Raw genomic sequence first — 18396 nt, forward strand, 5'->3', positions numbered from 1 at the left:
ATGTGAGCAGAAAGGCCAGGGCAGGAGGCAGGCTCCACGGAGATTCCTTCATTAGGACAAGACTTTGGCGTCGGGTGGGTGCTACAAAACGATGTCCTGGTCCCGGCAAAAATTCCTGGCAGAAATGAGTGAAGGGACAGGACTCTGGCAAAGCCATTCTGCTGAGTAAATGATGGGGTGCTTGCCCTGGTGCCAGGATCTCACATCACAAGCAGACACCCACTGGGTGTTTGTTCCTGGTGTGGCCAAGGTCGGAAAGTGACAGCTGGCCCGAGGCTTCCTGCTTTACTGCTGGTGGGGGAGTAACAACAGCAGGTCACCAGCCCTCACCCCCTTGGGCCAGCAAAATCCACAGCATCCACTTTCCTGACGGAGCTGGTCAGCTGAGTCCAGGCCGCCCCACCTTCCACACGCTGGTGGGAAGAGGGTTTTTCCCTTAAAGGTCAGACTCTGATCAGCAACTGGCAGCTGCCCCAGGCCAGCCTCTTGCTGTTACTTTATGGAGCCACCAAGCTCAGCTGGCCCAGAGCATAGCCTGAGGCAGCCTGGATCTCTCAGACCCCAAGTCCTGCCATTAAGTCATCTCCAGAAGTGATCCGGGGTGAGGAACTGTCCCAGCTGTGGCAACTCGGTAACCTTAGAACACTGAGACAATGGTGGCTCTCCCAACTGACGTGGCCATCATTTATTAAATATCTTTGTTGTCACTGACAGGCAGAAGTCCATGTGGACGGTGGGACTTAGCGGGGTAGGTCTGGGAGGAGGAGGGGAGGGGACAGCCTGGAAGGGCACAGGCTGCTCCTCGGCATCCTGTCGTCTTCAGGACCCGCCGCACCACCTTCCCGAGGGCTGGGCAGGGTCCAGTGTCAAAGCCCCAGTGCTAGCTGCTAGTCCACCAGGAGAGAAGGCCCAGGCCCGGCTCACTGATGGATCCCTGCCAGGGGGAGAGAAAACAGGTATGTTTCATCTACCTTTAGAGCTGGAGCCAACCTGGACAGGAGGCAATGGGGGCCCTTCTTTTTAGGCGCCCAGCACAGGCCAAAGGGATGGTGGGGCACACCCCAGCCAGGAGGCTCTGGGGACATGCCGGAGCTGCAGCAGTACTCCCCGCTGGTCCAGACTCCCCTCTCCTGCTCCAGCCTCTCCTAAGGCATGTAAGGAAAGTGCTGGTTTACCGAGGGTACAGCCTCTCACCCCTCGCCCCCAGGCCTGGCCCACACAGGCACCAGCAGACCAGTCCTGGGCCTGGCTTCTGAGCCACTCGTGGTCTAGTTCTGCCAGAAAGGCCTAGTAACCTTGAGCCCCAGCCTCCAAACACACGCAGAGGGGAAGCCTTGGGCCACCCACAATCCTGACAAAGACAGGTGCCCTAAAAGTGAACTACGGGGCCCACGTTATACCAGAAAACCCTACCAGCAGGCCCCTGAAATCCCACTTTTGTCATGTGTCGCTCACTGTCTGGCTTCATGAGGATAAAAGACAAAAGGGACCCAAGTCAGATCTGGCCGGTTGCAGCTTCCCTGCCACCTCAGGCCCTGTGGGTTTGTAGTGGGAGCAGCCCACCCCTCCCTTGGTTTCTTCTCTCTCAGCCCCTTGACCCACAGCCTTGTTGTCCAGTTGGTGTCATCCCTCTTGTGGGCAGGGGCCTGACTCCCCTGCCCTCCCCAGCAGCCATGGCAGCTTTACGACCTCGCTGCAAGAATTACTGCTGCCCTGGGCTTCCCTGGAGGCGCAGTGGTTAAGAATCCACCTGCCAATGCAGGGAACACGGGTTCGAGCCCTAATCTGGGAAGATCCCACATGCCACAGAGCAACTAAGCCCGTGAGCCACAACTACTGAGCCTGTGCTCTAGAACCCATGAGCCACAACTACTGAAGCCCGCGTGCCTAGAGCCCGTGCTCCGCAACAGGAGAAGCCACCGCACCACAACCAAGAGTAGCCCCCGCTCCCTGCAACTAGAGAAAGCCCGCGCACAGCAACAAAGACCCGACGCAGCCAAAAAATAAATTTATAAGGAAAAAACAAAGAATTACCGCTGCCCTGGCCTGCAGAAATGGGGCTCCCCAGGGAGAAGGGACTGCCCAAGACCCCACAACAGGGACCTGCACCCTGACCTGCTGGGGCCTCCCGCCCCACGGTTCCCCGCAGTCTTATGAGGACAGCTCACCACAAGCGTGTATGGAGCCTCCTTCTTTGGCAGCTCCTCGCTGGAAGAGGTGGCATCGGCTGAGCTGGGCCCAGTGGGGGACGTGTCCACAAAGCTCTCGTCCACCACCCGGAAGCGGATCTCCTCTCCGGTGTCCATGTATAGGTCGTGCGCTCCTTCCTCCGTCTCGTACTCCCACACCCACACTTGCTCTGCCTCATCGCTGGGTGGGGCGCAGGGTCAAGGCAACAACCAGGCCACGGGGGAGCCAGAGTGTTGGGGAGTCCTCCCACGGCACGCCCCAGGAAAATCCAATCCCAGGCTGAGATGCTTTGGGAAGTCACAGGAAAAGCAGGCCCAGCGCTGTGTGCGACAGGCAAGGTCGGGCCGGGCCCAGTGAGTGGCTGGATCTCCTGGGCACCAGGATCCACACTGGGAACACGGACCCCGGGCAGGCACCACGGGACACCAGCGCAGGAAGGAGCTCCAGAGCACAGCGCGAGCTCTGCCTCAACATGGAATGACCACAGCCCCTCGGTGCCTGAGGTCTTACTCTGCCCGTGTGTCCTCTCAGAGGCCAACTGCCAAGTTCAAACCTCAGCTCCACCACCCACCGGGGCCAGGCCCAAGCTCTCGGTGCCTCAGGGTCCCCATCTGTAAAACACAGATTACAGTAAGGCCTGCCCTCCAGGGCTGCGGTGGGGAGGTAATAAAACAGCACACGTGGAAAGTGCTTTCCACAGGACCCCTCGGTCGGCCCGAGTGCTCACTGACGCTGGCCAGCGTTCTCCACATAGTGCAATTCCACATCCCTCTCCGTGCCTCAGGACACTTGACAGCAGGCAGCCCAAGGACTTGCCCAGTTTCCAAGAGGACACGGCAGGATGGGAGGTCACCAGGCTGAGGGACAGGCTAGCAGGTTTTCTGACAAGTTCCAGAGCCACACACAGCCCCTGCCCTGCACACATGCGCGCGCGCACACACACGCACACACGCACCCCGGCTCCCTACTGCCGGCTCTGCTGGATGGCCCCCCTCCAATCAGCAGAGCTCACACCGAAGAGACATGCTGCCCTCTAATGGCAGCCCCGCAGATGGGTCCTGCCCCTCCTCTGCGCCAGGTCCCATGCTGGGCATTGCGGGTACAGTCGGGACAAGATGGGGTCTCTCCTGGTGAGGGGTCTCTCCTGGTGAGCGGTCTCGGTGAGCACCCACAGAAACAGCAACCCCAGTGCAGCAGGCAAGGGCCGGGACAGGGACAATGGGGGAGCCAGCAACGGGAATCTTCAACCAGCCTAGGACCCGCAGAGCCAAGCCCTCAAATGTTAGCTGAGGGGGGGAGGTGGGCCAGTCAGGCGGGCCTCTAGAGGGAGGTGACCTTTGAGATGACTCCTGAAGGGACAACCTAAGCGCACTGAGCTGGAACCAGGCCTGACAGTCCAGATGGAGGCGCAGGTGTGCAGACACCACGGTCAGTGTGAGAAGCACAGGCAGGTCAGTGCTTCCAGAGCAAAATGCAAGCTGGAGGGGTGGGCAGAGGCCAGCAGCATCAGGTCACAGGACCCAAGGCCACCTCGAAGAGTGAGGACCTTCCTTTGGAGAGGCCCGAGTTCCTCCATGACCCACTCTAACCCTGGGAGGATACAACTTGGCCGGCTGCTGGAGTGACTCTGGAGGGATGAGAATGTCATCGAAGAACCCTAGAGAGACTGGAAGACACGCAGGTGACAGCATGAGACGGGGCTCAGAATGGACAAGCAAGCCCTTACCCTGTGCTGCCCATGGAACCCTGGGCCCCGTCCCCACCCCAGAGCCCCACGCCTCTGCCACAGCCTGAGCAGCCAGCCAAACCCGAGGTGGACACTGCACGACAGGGACCAGCGGATGCCAAGGGCCCCGAGTCACCTCTGCCAGCTCCAGTGCCTGCCCTGAGGTCCTGACTCACAGCCTTGCAGTGACGGCCCCCAGCTGGCCTAGGTCCGCACAGTTAGAGCACAGGGGGCTGAGTATCCCCCTTGCGCACAAGCTGCTCAGACAGCTCGGGAAGGTTCTCTTTCCCTATGTGACCCCTCCCCTGACCATGCGGCCCAGCACAGAAGCTAAAGGGAGGCAGGCCAGCCCCGCCATCTGCCCCCAGCGTGCTCCCGGGTCTCATGTGAGGACTCAGGGCCAACATTACCGTGCACTCCCTCCGGGCTGCAGCCTTTGATATTTCCAATCAGAATCTCGTCCAGGAACGGATGGAACACCACATAGCGAAAGTGAACTGGAAATGAAAGCGTGTCGGTGATGAGCAGGCCATGAGCAAAGGCTGCTCCAGCTGGGGTGGCCTGTGCTTTCCAGTGTCCACTCTCATTCACTGGCATGCTGACCCCGTGGCGGCACCAAGAAGCCACACAGCAGTCCACGCCAGGCGCCCGTGGGCCTAGACCTGTTAGCTAAGCCGGAGGGACCCTCGGCCCCGTCCCCGGCAAGGCCACAACTTGGCCCCCGTGTGAGAGGCCGGCAGCACTGGCCCTGGAACTGAGGCTCAGTTCCCAAATCCATCAGTCACAGCTGAGCTCAGATTCTGGGCCAGCAAGGACTCCAAAGTCAATTCCAGCCTTCCTCCAGGCTCTCTCCTTTATTTATTTATTTATTTTTAAAATTACCGGGCTGCTGTTCGTTTTTTTCTTTTTTTAAAAAATTTATTTATTTTTATTTTTGGCTGCGTTGGGTTCTCGTTGCTGCTCGCGGGCTTTTTCCAGTTGCGGTGAGCAGGGGCTACTCTTCATTGCGGTGCGCAGGCTTCTCATTGCAGTGGCTTCTCTTGTTGTGGAGCACGGGCTCTACGTGTGCAGGCTTCAGTAGTTGTGGCACGTGGGTTCAGTAGTTGTGGCTCACGGGCTCTAGAGCACAGGCTCAGTAGTTGTGGTGCATGGGCTTGGTTGCTCCGCGGCATGTGGGATCTTCCCGGACCAGGGCTCGAACCATGTCCCCTGCGTTGGCAGGTGGATTCATAACCACTGTGCCACCAGGGAAGCCCAGGCTCTCTCCTTTAAATTCTAACAAGGGCAGAAGCAACTGGCAAAGAGAACCAGGTTTGGAAACGAGTTCCCCCATCTCCCGCTGATAGGCAAAGTTTGCCCCAGGCATAGCTCTGACCTGGAACAGGATGCTAAAAATGCTCTGGAATTTGGGGTGGGGGAAGAGCCAATAAACCAGCAAAAATGCCTCTGTGGGTTCTCAAGTCCTGTCCTATGTGATCCCTACTCACCTGACCCCAAGAAAAATATCAGGTAAGGTCTGTGCCCACATCACAGACTCTGACTCCACAGCCTGGCAGAAGCCGTCACTCCATCACTGCTGCCCCTTGCTGAGCGCCTGCTCCCTGCCCTGCACACACGCGCGCACGCACACACACGGGGTGTCCACCGAGCCCCAAAGGTGGTGTCTAGGGCCTGAATTCCACCAGAGCTAGTAAATAACCATAAGGCTGCCCCGGCAGTCGCCCAGTGCCCATCACGATCCACCTGTGTCAGATGTCATGCTTCCCCAGTGTGACCATGCGCAAGTGGCTCAGAGAGGCTGAGTTACCCACTCACAGTCACACAGCTGTTCTGCCAAGGGGAAACTCCAAGTCTTTCTGAACCATGAGACAGGAACACTGGGTTGAATCTGCCTTCCTCAGCAAGGGTTTAATCCCCAAACACAGGCTTCTGCTACCAATGCCCTCAGCTGCCTGGCCTGGCAGCCTCACCCCAAGGACAGCAGGGTCCACCTGGCCCCCAGCTCCCCACCAGGCTGCTTCCCCATGGCTCCACCAGGCAGGAAAGTGTGGGAAAAGGAGAGGAGGCAGCTGGTGCCCCTCCCTCCCTGGGAGGAGACAAACACAAGCCCTCTGAGCCTTCTTAAGATGGGAGAGCCGCATGCTGACCTCGGAGAGGGTACATGAGGGCAGATGTCACTTACGCACAGCATGGAAAAATCCTGTCCCCTGTATGACCCAATGTCAGTTCATTTTAATAAATCCCCACGGAGCCTCTGCCAGGTCTGTGCCAGGCCCGATTTGGGCACTGGGCTTGCAGGGGCAGGATGACACAGGATCCTGTGCCCAGGGAGCTCAAGGCTGGAACAATTACCTCCAGAAGCAAATGGTGAGCCACCCAGGTGTCTGACAACAGATCAATGTATAAACAAAATGTGACATATCCATACAATGGGAGATTATTCAGCCTCAAAAAGGAATAAAGCACCGACACATGCAACAACATGGAAGAACCTCGAGGACATCATGCTACATGAAATAAGCCAATCACAAAAGGCCACGTATTTTACGATTCTATTCATATGAAACGTCCAAAATAGGCAAATCCAGAGACAGAAAGTCGATTAATGGTTGTCAGGGGCTGGCAGAGCGGGGAGTAACTGCTAATGAGTACGGTGTTTCTTCTGGGGGTGATGAAAATGTTCTGGAATTAGCCAGTGGTGATAGTCACACAGCCTGGTGAATATACTAAAAGCCACTGTACCGTATGCTTTAAAAGGGTGAATTTCATGGTATGTGAATTATATCTCAATTAAAAAACAAAAAGGAAGGAACTTCCCTGGCGGTCCAGTGGTTAAGACTCCACGCTTCCACTGCAGGGAGCACACGTTCGATCTCTGGCCAGGGAACTAAGATCCCACATGCCACACGGCCAAAAAAAATAAATAAATAAAATAAAATAGGAGGCCACAGACCAGCTGGAGGGCCAGCTGGGATGGTGCTATGTTGCGGGCCACCTCCCAAGACCCCCATCTGAAGTTCTAGGGATGTTTAGCCTGCAGGTGGGAAGACTGGAAAGTCAGAAAGGATGGGTCTGAAGGACCAGTAAGAAGAGGAAGACCCATTCTTCCTCGAGTTGTAGGCTCGAGCAAACTTTGTTCCAGGATACGTAGGGCTGCCTCAGGATATGATGAGTTTCAGCAAAGGACAAATACCATGATTCCACTCACATGAGGTACCTGGAGTAGTTGAATTCATAGAGACAGAAAGTAGAATGGTGGTGGACAAGGGCTGGGGGGCAGGGGCTGGGGAACTGTTGTTTAGTGGAGACAGAGATTCAGTTTCAGAAGACAATAAAGGGACTTTCCTGGTGGTGCACTGGTTAGGAATCGCCTGCCAATGCGGGGGACACGGGTTCAATCCCTGATCCGGGAGGATCCCACATGCCGCAGAGCAACTAAGCCCGTGAGCCACAACTGCTGAACCTGCGCTCTAGAGCCCGTGAGCCACAACTACTGAGCCTGTGTGCTGCAGCTACTGAGCCCGTGCTGTAGAGCCCACGTGCCACAACTACTGAAGCCCACACGCCTAGAGCCCATGATCCACAACAAGAGAAGCCACTGCAATGAAAAGCCCACGCACTGCAACAAAGAGCAGCCCCTGCTCGCTGCAACTAGAGAAAGCCTGCACACAGCAACAAAGACCCAACGCAGCCAAAAATAAATAAATTAAAAATAAATAAATAAAATTAAATTAAAAAAATAATAAGTTTAAAAAAAAAGAAGACAATAAAGTTCTGGAGATGGATGGTGGTGATGGCCACACAACAATGTAAATGCACTGAATACCACCGAACTATACACTAAAAATGGTAAATTTTATGTTATATGTGTTTTATCACAACTTAAAAAACAAGGGAAAAGAGCAAAGCAAACGGTGGGCACAAAGACAGGCTGCTCCAGAGCCCAGAGCGGGGCCCCAGTTCAGCCAGAGGCAGGGGAAGGAGGCGGGTCCAGCCGGCCGGGCAGGCATGGAGAACACAGGGCTGGTGCCAAGGAAAGGTACCCTAAATGACAAGGGATAAGGCTGGCCAGTCGGGGCCAGTGTCACCAGTCACAAAGGCTAACATGTCGTGAGCACCTACTATGCGCCAGGCACCGGACCAAAGGCCTCCCGTGGTTTTTCTCGTTTATTCCTCGCAAGGGCTGTGTGAGGCGGGTACCATTATCATTACACCGTTTTTCCAGGAGTGAGTCCCAGAGAGACAGGTAAAGTAATCTGGCCTGAGTAGGAGGAGAAACAGAAAGAAGCAGAAGGCAACTGGCAAATGAATAATCCTCTAAGCGAAGGCAGAGGCCCGGTGCGGAGCCCCGCTCAGCACACCCTTGGCCACAGCCCTGGCGAGGCAGTGGCGGGAGGGGGGCCTGGGCTTGTGCTCAGCCTCGAAGCCTGGCCACCGATCCCCACCACAGACCAAAGACTCACCCTGCGCGATGCTCGACGGGCCCTGAGGAGCCTTGTAGCCACGAGTGTTAAGCCCATTTTACAGATGAGGAGAGTGTGGCTGAGGAAGGTAGTCACATGCCTGAGGTCCCCACGAAGGGGGGCCTGAGCCACAGTTCAACTCCAGGTCTGTGTGACAGGCCTAACCCTGGGCTCTACTCCTGTACCTCGTTCCCAAGAACGCAGGGGACCCAGGGTGAAGCAGGGTGGATAAGAAAACCAGCAGTGAAGTCCTACACCAAGCAGCAGACACACCCACACGAACGGACAGAATTTCCTCATATTTAACTTTCTTCTCTGAGTTTTTTTTCTTTTTTTTAATTAATTAATTTATTTATTTTTGGCTGCGTTGGGTCTTTGTTGCTGCACGCAGGCTTTCTCTAGTTGTAGTGAGCGGGGACTACTCTTTTTTTTTTTTTTTTTTCCGGTACTCGGGCCTGTCACTGCTGTGGCCTCTCCCGCTGCAGAGCTCAGGCTCCGGACGCGCAGGCTTAGCAGCCATGGCTCACGGGCCCAGCCACTCTGTGGCATGTGGGATCTTCCCAGACCGGGGCACGAACCCGTGTCCCCTGCATTGGCAGGTGGACTCTCAACCACTGCTCCACCAGGGAAGCCCGGGGCTACTCTTCGTTGTGGTGCGCGGGCCTCTCATTGCGGAGCACGGGCTCTAGGCGCGCGAGCCTCAGTAGTTGTGGCACGTGGGCTCAGCAGTAGTTGTGGGTCACAGGCTCTAGAGCACAGGCTCAGTAGCTGGGGCTCACGGGCTTAGTTGCTCTGCGGCATGTGGGATCCTCCCGGACCAGGGATCGAACCCGTGTCACCCGCATTGGCAGGCGGATTCCTAACCAGTGCACCACCAGGGAAGTCCCTTTGAGTTTTTCTTGAAGTTCTGGCCCCCTGACCACTTGTCTCCTGGACAGCAAGGCCCCTGTCCCACGACAGAGACTGGGCTCAGAGCCCTCGTGGCCTTGTGTCCACATCACCGACTGGTCTTTCTGCTAACGAAACTGTCCTGGTCCCCACACGCAGCTCTCCACAGAGTTCAACGGCATCCGTGAGAACTAATTAAGTCTCTGGATTCCTGCACACACACCAGGCAGCCTCACGGCACATTCTGGAATGCTCGGACATCTCTGTGCTGAGGCTGACACCCGCCCCCCCGCCCCCCGCCCCCAGTACAGGCCAAGGCAGGGCTCCTGAAATGCGGCCTCGTGTGAGAATCCCTGCAGGCCCCTCCCCAGAGATTCTGACTCAGAGGGTCTGGGGCAGGCGGACGAGCGCCCAGCGGAAGGCGAGAGGCATGCCTGCACCCCGACTAGCCCCGGACCACCTCAATGGCACCCTTGCCCTCTGCTTCTGATCTGGTTTGTCCAGGCAGGGGAGAGAACACCCCGCTTCCTCCCTGAGCCCTCTCCTCAAGGTGACCCGCCCTCTACTCCTCCCTCCCATCCGGGGTGCACATCCCTTGCCAATGTGACCGCAGCCCCTCCCATCCAGAGGAAGCCCTTCTCCATCCTTAGACTCTGGCCTCGGCCATGTGACCTGCTCTGGCCAATGGGATATAAGCAGAGGCCTGAAAAGCATCTGTGCTTTGGTGCCCAGTCTACCTACTGAAAGAGGACACCACACCGAGCAGAGACGTGAAACCCAGCCGAAGCCCCCCATCCAACCAGTCTGTCAACCACCAGACACATGAGACCACCCTATACCATCCAGCCCTAGCCAAGCCAGCCCAGAGTACCACCACCGAGCTGACCCACAGAATCGGAGAAACAATTCAAATCGATGAGCCGTCAAGCACTCGCTCTGTGCCAAGGTCCTGTCCTGAGAGCTTTGTACATATTAACTTAGTAATTCTCACAACAATAACGTCTACTGTTAAAAAATAAAGTCTGTTAACTGCATTTTACTGAAGAGGAAACACAGGCACAGAGAAGTTACATGTTCCGCTCAGGACACACAGCAAGTAAGTAGCAGAGTTGGGATTTAAACCTAGAAGCCACACTTTTAACCATTATGTCTTGGTGTCCCTCAAAGTCTCCCACCCCCAACCAGCCATCTCCCCAAGAGGGGCAGCTGTGCTCCCCTCCGCTCTCCCCACTTTTAAGCTAGCAATGCCTACTCCAATTGTCTTCCACTATCTGTCCACCCACCCTACCTGAGCAGCCTGAGAGCCAGGCAGAGCAGGGCTCATATAACACACAAGACCAAAGGGGACACAGACACAGAGCCACAATCTCAGAGCTGGAGAAGCCTTGAGAATCACCTTGTCTACCTCCCCTTCTTATAGATAGGAAACTGAGGCCCAGAAAGGGGAAGATTCTGCCCATGATCACCCAGTAAATTCCTGGCAGAGTCAGGACTAGGCCCCAGGTCTCCCAACACCCTGACCAGGACTCCCCCTACAGAAAACTGAGCCCCAAGAAGCCCAGTGCCCAGAAGGAGGGCACCCACCTTTGGTGTGTGATGCACCGTCCCCCGGGAACACATAGGCGTCCTCCAGCTTGGTGATGTCAAACAGGCAGATGCAGAGTCCCACGTTGTACACGACCTGTGGGCATCCGTGTACACAGACCGTGACCTCGAGGCCCAGCTCCCTGCGCAGTCTCTCCTGAGATCCACCCCCCACCTCAACCCCGCGCTGGGCAGGTATGATTATCCCCGTTTACAGCTGGAAATGCATTGGGGCACTGCCTGAGGTAAGGAACTCGGGGAGGATGCTGAACTCTGGAAAGAACAAGGTCTTTGGTGACATGACGGATGCAGGTTACAACGCCAGCTCCACCACTCCCTGTGTGACCAAGGTCACTTCTCTGAGCCTCAGTTTACCCATCTGCAAAAATGGACATACCAGGCTGTGGGGTTGTTAAGAGAACAGCTGCGAAGCACCTAGCTCAGTAGCCAGCCCACCTGCCAGAAATAACAATCACCAATCAAGGATCATTATCATTACTAATAAGGATCAGGGGTGGGGAACCCCTGGTTAAACCTACACTTTCCAAGGCCCCAGTTCCATACTAGAGCTCACAGTTTAAAGTGTCAGACCACAGCTAATCGCTGTTCTGCTCACAAAGTCTCGGACACACAGACGGGGCCACAGGGACTGAGGCTGGCAGAGTGACACATGGGAGGCCCTGAAACTGGGCAGAGAACAGGCAGAGGACATCCCATGACCCATCTCCACTCCAGGATGCTGCAAAGGACTAGCTGCTTGGTGTCTGTTTATCTGACACCAGCGTCATCACCTCCCAGTTAGAGACCTTGCAGGACTGTTCAAGGATTAGCAGGAAGCTCAGAGAACTCAGAGTCCTGGCCAGACCTCAGGGCAATGAGGCAGTCGGCTGGCTTTGGAAGCACAAGATGTGTGCCCTTGGCTGGACCTTGGACCTCTTCTGTGTGGCCTCCTCTCAAATGACTCAATGATTCAAATACAGAAATACTTGTCTGGGAATTCCCTGGCAGTCCAGCTCTTTCACTGCTGAGGGCCCCGGTTCGATCCCTGGTCAGGGAACTAAAATCCTGCAACCCTCGCAGCGTGGCCAAAAAAAAAGAAATATTTGTCTGAACAGGTCAGAGAAGGACCTGCACTACAGAAGGACTATATACCCTTCTTGTAACTTTCACACCTTTTCTCTTTGTCCCTTAGAGGTCCCTTCTCCTTTTACCTCACAAAGTAATCAGACACCATCCACTAAGGACTCCATGAGTTCTCTCCACCAACAACAAATCCCTAGGTCTGTACACTCCACCTTCTGTGATTTCAGGCTCTATGGAAGGGACCTGCCTCCTGCCTACAGCCAGCCAATCTTCCTCTGGCTCTCTCCTCAGCCTACTACCTCCTGCTGAAGACCATTATTCGATGAAGTCCTGCAGGCCCTGTATGACCTGGCTCCCACCACTTTCCAGCCTCTCCTCGCTCTGTGTGCTCAGGCCACACCAGCCCCTCCATGCCATGATAGATGCGATACTCCCTCCTGCCACAGGGCCTTTGCACATCCTGTTTCTGCTTCCTGCACAGCTCTACTCTCTGCCCAGAACCTCCCCCCACCAAAAAAAACAAATCCCCTATGTTAGTTCTTCCTCACCACCAGATCTCAGCTCAAGCACCACCTCCCTAGCAAACCCTCTTGTCTCCCTCATTGTAGGTGAAGTTCCTTCATTCCACAGGCTTGTGAACACCTGTTCTCGTAACATTTACCTCAACTTCTCATCACACACTCAGCTGTGGGAGTCTCTCACCCATATCAGCTCTCCCCACCACACTACAGAGCAGAAGCTTGTCTTATTCGTTTAATAAACAATTATGGAACATCTACTCTGTGCCAGACTCTGGCTAAATATGGGGGATACCATGGGGAAGAAGACAACAGTCACTTGCCCTCATGGAGGGGGAAAGAGAAAAACAGTAACCAAGTAAACAAATAAGAAAAGAGTGGTGAGTGCTAAGAAGGAAAGAGTGATATGGCACAGAATAACTGCAGAGGCAGGGCTGCTTCAGAAAAGGCCATGGGAAGGCCTCTGAGGACCCAGCACTAAGGCATGCTAGCCTGGTACATAAAAGGTGCACAAACATTTTTTTGCAGGAATGAATGGATAAACCTCCTTATAGCTAAACTACCATCCATCTTCACAGAAACAATGCATGGTTGGGCAGCAATTACTATTTCCATTTTACAAATGGAAACTGAGACCCAGAGTGAGTAAAGGACTCGCCCTAGATTGCAAAGTAATTTGGAAGTGGGGACGCTAGCAATTCCCAGTTACAAGGCCTTTTTCAAACCCAGTTTTTCTTTTGATTCCTGCCAGCATCCTAGTGGGTTAAGGATTACCCCCATCCCATGCACAGGCTTAGAAACCGAATTCTGAGACTTTAAGCTAGTTGCCCAACTCCAAGGCCTGGCATGACCAGGCCGGCAGCGGGTGGGTAAGCAGTGCTGGGCCCTCCCGTGCCAAGGCCTGCCCGCGACCCCGTGGACCCAGTACCTTGTTGGCCAACTTCTTGTTCAACTCCTCGGCAATGGAGTCGTTGAGCTTCCTCTCAAACTGCCACGGGGGGATCCGCACGGTGTCTACCATCTCCACCAGGACGAACATCCCGGCCTGCGCGGGGGGCTCTGGGAACGAGTGGGTCAGTCACGCACCGGGGCCTGGGGCAGTGGGGATCCCCGAGCCCGCTCCGTCCCGTTCCAACAGCTGTGACCAGCCCCCAGGCCAGAAATGGGGCTGCACCGTAGGGGTGTCCCGTGCGGGGCGTGCTCCGCTACTACAAAGAGAGGAAAATGAGGCTCAGCCGCAGGGTCTCGGGCTCGAGCGGGAGGGGTGCGCGGCCAGCCACACACGGCCCTCGCCAAGCGCCACCGCCACGCACCGCGAACCCACACGCAGCCGGCGGCGGCAAGACTTTAGGCGAGACTCCGAATCCGGTAGCTTCCGGAGGACCGACCAATAAGAATCCTCGGCCCGCCCCCGGACGCGGGGCGGAGCTGTCTACCGGCTCGTGCGCGGGGCGGGACGGGGGAGGGGCCGGGGGGGGGGGGGGTGGGGCCTTGCCTGCCGCAGGCGCAGCTGTCAACCCTCCGACAACGCTCTCAGGTTGCTAGGCGACCTCGGTGCAATCCAGTCATCTCTCGCCCAGCCGGTAACTACTCTCCTTGCTGGCCTCGGGCCGTCCTCTAAGCTGCAGCCAGAGTGATCCTTTCAGAAAGCAAACACAGTATGCTTAGACCCTACAGTACTCTGGAAACGGAGAGAATTGACTGGCGGGACCTTTCTCGGATGATAGAAATGTTCTGTATCTTTTAGCGGCTGGTTACAGAGATGTATATAATTGTATATATTTGTATATAATTGTCAAAACCCATCCAGCTCAACACTTAAGATCTTTGCATTTAATTGTAGGCAGATTACATCTCAACTGAAAAGTGATAATATACTGGGACAAACAAAACAAAACAAAAACCTCAGTGACGGGACTTTCCCGGTGGCACAGTGGTTAAGAATCCACCTGCCAATGCAGGGCACACGGGTTCGAGCCCTGGTCCACATGCTGTGGAGCAACTTAGCCCATGTGCCACAGCTACTGAGCCCGCGTGTCACAACTACTGAAGCCCGCGCGCCTAGAGCCCGTGCTCTGCAACAAGAGAAGCCACCGCAATGAGAAGTCCACGCACTGCAAGGGAGAGTAGCCCCTGCTCTCCGCAACTAGAGAAAGCCCACACGCAGCAGCAAAGACCCAATGCAGCCATAAATAAATAAATAAATTTTTAAAAAGTATTTAGGAGATCATTATTTCTTCCTCTCAAATATCTCTCAAATTTTCCTTCTTCGTTCCATTCCCACAGCTATCACCACTATAATCACTGCCCTGAGAGCCTTTTCATTGCTGCCCTGGAGCTTAGCCACCACACATCCCAGCTCCTGCCCTCAAGTCCTTCCTGCAACTGACCTCCCACATGGTCACAAAAGCCTTCCCTTCATGAATATCTTTTGTCCACGCAGAAATTCTGGACTAAACCCAGCCTTCCTCTCCAGCCTCACCTCCCTTCTGTCCTCCTGGCATTGGGAGTTTCCAGCCCGAAGGATGGAGCAAGCCCTTTTATATAGCCCAACCTTGAACACTTCTTTACCTGAAAAACTCCTACTCATCCATTGGAACCCAAATGTAATACCTTTTCTCATTCATTCATCCAACACACTATTTTACAGCTGTTAGAGATCCAGTGGGGAAGAAGAACTGGTTCCCAGGCCCAGCTTCAGCTCAGAGGGGGTGCAGGGAGGAGAGGGAGGACGGGGCCAGAGGATTTGATGCTCTCTCAGGGATCCAAAAATTTATAGGGAAGATGAAAACTGGTGAGACTGGAGACCTAGGCAGGGTCCAGATCACAAGGGCCTTATTATTATACTATCCATTAATTTTAATCCTCACGACAGCTGTATAAGGTAGGAGCTATTACCATTGTTATCTAATTTATTTCATTATCATTTATCTCTTCTCATTTTGCCTCACCAAAAGCAAAGAGGGGTTAAATGGGTCGTTCTAGGTCACACAGCTAATAAGTGGCAGAGCTGGGATTCAGGCTCCAGAGCCCATGATCATCCTAACCACTGGGCTATACTGCCACCACATTAGCCCAAGGGCAGCACCTTCTAGGTCAGAACGGGGAAATGACATAGTGACACATCAGCTGGAGGGACAGTGGATGGGAAGGGGCTGGTGTGGAGACAAGAACACCAGGGAGGAAATTACTGGGTGACCCCTGAAAGAGAAGACCCAAGCAAGCTGGTAGCCATGGAGAGCAAAGTTGGACCGAGTCCAGAGGTCTTCAGGGGGTGCTCTCAGAGATAGGGTGGAGGACCTGTGGACGGAAGTGGGAGGAGCCAACGCCTAAGGCCTTTCACTGAGATGGGAAACTGGAGGAGGGCCAGGCTCAGGGGATGAGGCCAGAATTGCAGAGTTCCCAGGCTTTTTTATAGTATTCAGCTCATAGGATTGCAACAGTGATTTGTTGGCACGATTGCTTTCCTCATTAGTTAAAACAAGGACCAGGCTTCTTTATTAATTCTCTGCGTCCTTCCACAGAAGCTTTGAGGTAGCTTACAAAAACACACAAAGACTTAGTCTGCAAGCTCCTCGACAGCAGAGGACTTCTCTGTCCTGTCCCTCTGCATCCTCAGGGCCTAGCCCTGTGCCTGGCACAAGGTCAGCGCTTGTAAATATGTGCAATTTGAATGAACAAAGGGATAGCAAAATAATTGCTAAGAGTGTAGGAGTGAAGGAGAAATAGGGTTGGAAACTAATCCAGGAGGATGAGGAGAGAGCAGTGGTGGTTAAGGGCATGGAGTTCCCACGCTGCAGCGCACTAGCTAGCAACCGTGGTGGAGCCGGTGAACCTCTCAGCACCTCCTTGCCTCTCTGTAAAATGGAGATAATGATAGAACCCATCTCAAATGATTGTCCATCAGTGGAAGACTGGATGAAAAAATATACACGGTGTACCATAGAGGGAAATAATGCAAAGCCATAGAAAGGATGCAAATGCTCTCTGTGTCTTGAGATAGAATGATATTCAGAATATATTGTTAAAAAATGCAAGGCACAGAGCGTCTATATGGGATGTTACTATTCATATAAAAAGAAAAATAATACTGTGTGTGTGTGCGCACGCGCGTGCATGAGTGTGTGCTCTGGGACTAATTACGCTGGCTGTCTCCAGGGCAAGGAACTGAATGCCTGAGGGGTGTGGGAGAGTGACAGAGGTAGGAAGGAGAATTTTTTTTTCAAATGCCCTTCAGAACCTTTGATGTTTGGGATCATAGGAACATATTACCTATTCAAATTAAAAACTGAATAAAAATCAAATTTTAAAAAGCAATTAAGATTTTTTTCACTTCTTAAAAAAAAACCCTCTCGGCCCCCTTTCCCTCCAGCTACTGCCCCATTTTCTGCTCCCTTTAACCAGCAAAACCCCTTGAAGGAGTCATCTGCATTTGCTGTTTCCAAATCCTCTCTTCTTGTCCTCTCTTCAACCTGCTCCCGTCAGGTTTTTGGCCCTACCTCTCAACCCAAGCTGCTTTTTCAAGGTCAACAATGGCCTCCACTTCGGCAAATCCAGTGGTAATTCTCAGTCCTCAAGGGCAGCGTTTATCCCAGCTGATCACTCCCTCCTCCTTCACACACCTGGATCCTTTTCCCACCTCCCAGGTTCCTCTACCCACCTCTAAACTGGCGGGCTCCCCTGCACAGTCTACAAACCTACCTGCTCAGGTGCCCATTTGGCAACTCAAGCTTAACCTGGGCCAAAATGGCGCTCCTGGTCGTCTCTACCCCACAAACCTGCTGCTATCCTATCCGACTTTCCATCTTCAAAAAGGACTTTGTCCTTGGGCTTCCCTGGTGGCACAGTGGTTAAGAATACGCCTGCCAATACAGGGGACACAGGTTCGAGCCCTGTTCGGGGAAGATCCCACATGTCGCGGAGCAACTAAGCCCGTGCACTACAAACACTGAGCCTGTGCTCTAGAGCCCGTGTGCCACAACTACTGAGCCTGCATGCCACAACTACTGAGCCCACGCACCTAGAGCCCGTGCTCCGCAACAAGAGAAGCCACTGCAACGAGAAGCCTGCACACCGCAACGAAGAGTAGCCCCTGCTCGCCGCAACTAGAGAAAGCTCGCACGCAGCAACAAAGACCCAACTCAGCAAAAAGTAAATAAATAAATTTATTTAAAAAAAATAATAAATATGTTAAAAAAAATGCTCTCCATGGAGGCAGAGGCATAGCTGAGGACCACCGGGAACGGTGATTCTAGAAGGGACCTAAACAAAGCATCCCAGGACCTTGCTCTCTGTTCTGGTTTGAGCCAAAAGCAAAGTACAGAAAGTCAATAGATATTTGTTAGGGCTGCTGTGCATGAGGGCTAGTGCTACAGTGAGGGGGACCAACAGTAAATGGGGAAACAGATACAGATCACCTCAGGCACTGCTGCTGAGAAAGGGCACATGCATAATGTGATAGCAAGTGAGTGAGAACTGCTCCTCTGGCCAAGGCGGTCAGGGACAGCCTGGCTCAGAAGGTGAGAGCGGAGGTGAGCACTAAGGGTCGAGAAGGCTGGAGGCCCAAGGTCCAGGAGCGCACATCTGTGGACAGATGGCTGATAGAGGCCTGGCTCACGGCCCATCCCAGACCTAGGTCAGCTGGTCAGCCTGGCTGTTCCAGCCCCAGGTCCTCAGGGAAGGGTGCAAGGGAGGCCGGCTGTGGGCCAGGGACCCCCTCACCCCATCACAGAGAGCTTCTCCTAGTGACTTGAGAGGATCCAAGCAGCTACAGCAGAAGGAGACCCTCACCCACCAACCTAAGGGTAGGCTCCAGGTTAGGGGCAAGGCCAGGAGAGCCTTTCATACCCCCGTCCTCCCGCCTGCCCTGACCATTACCCTGGATGAGGCTGCGAGGCTGCCAGCGACACTGTCTCATCTCAGATGAGGAGCGGGCCTCTTGCCA

The 18396-nt window shown here is 54.3% G+C and overlaps 1 protein-coding gene across 2 annotated transcripts in view; it reads right to left on the reverse strand.

The window, feature by feature from the left end:
- Positions 1-657: 657 nt before the first annotated feature.
- The window catches only part of POLR3H (RNA polymerase III subunit H), a 21228-nt gene continuing 3489 nt past the window's right edge, over positions 658-18396 (reverse strand). The window contains exons 3-9 of one of the 2 annotated variants that reach the window (XM_027107811.1): positions 13948-14091; positions 13381-13511; positions 10852-10948; positions 4327-4413; positions 3793-3856; positions 2169-2370; positions 658-934 (exon numbers count right to left, since the gene is read on the reverse strand). In XM_027107811.1, the coding sequence (XP_026963612.1) occupies positions 881-934; positions 2169-2370; positions 3793-3856; positions 4327-4413; positions 10852-10948; positions 13381-13491 (615 nt within the window). In that variant the 5' untranslated portion in view covers positions 13492-13511; positions 13948-14091 and the 3' untranslated portion in view covers positions 658-880. Of the gene's footprint in view, positions 935-2168; positions 2371-3792; positions 3857-4326; positions 4414-10851; positions 10949-13380; positions 13803-13947; positions 14092-18396 lie in introns of those variants that run through there. The other variant, XM_027107810.1, reaches the window with a different exon arrangement.

Source organism: Aethalodelphis obliquidens, unplaced genomic scaffold (assembly GCF_003676395.1).
Source record: "Aethalodelphis obliquidens isolate GAN/ISIS:26980383/991018 unplaced genomic scaffold, ASM367639v1 scaffold8, whole genome shotgun sequence".
In the NCBI taxonomy this organism is placed as follows: domain Eukaryota; kingdom Metazoa; phylum Chordata; class Mammalia; order Artiodactyla; family Delphinidae; genus Aethalodelphis; species Aethalodelphis obliquidens.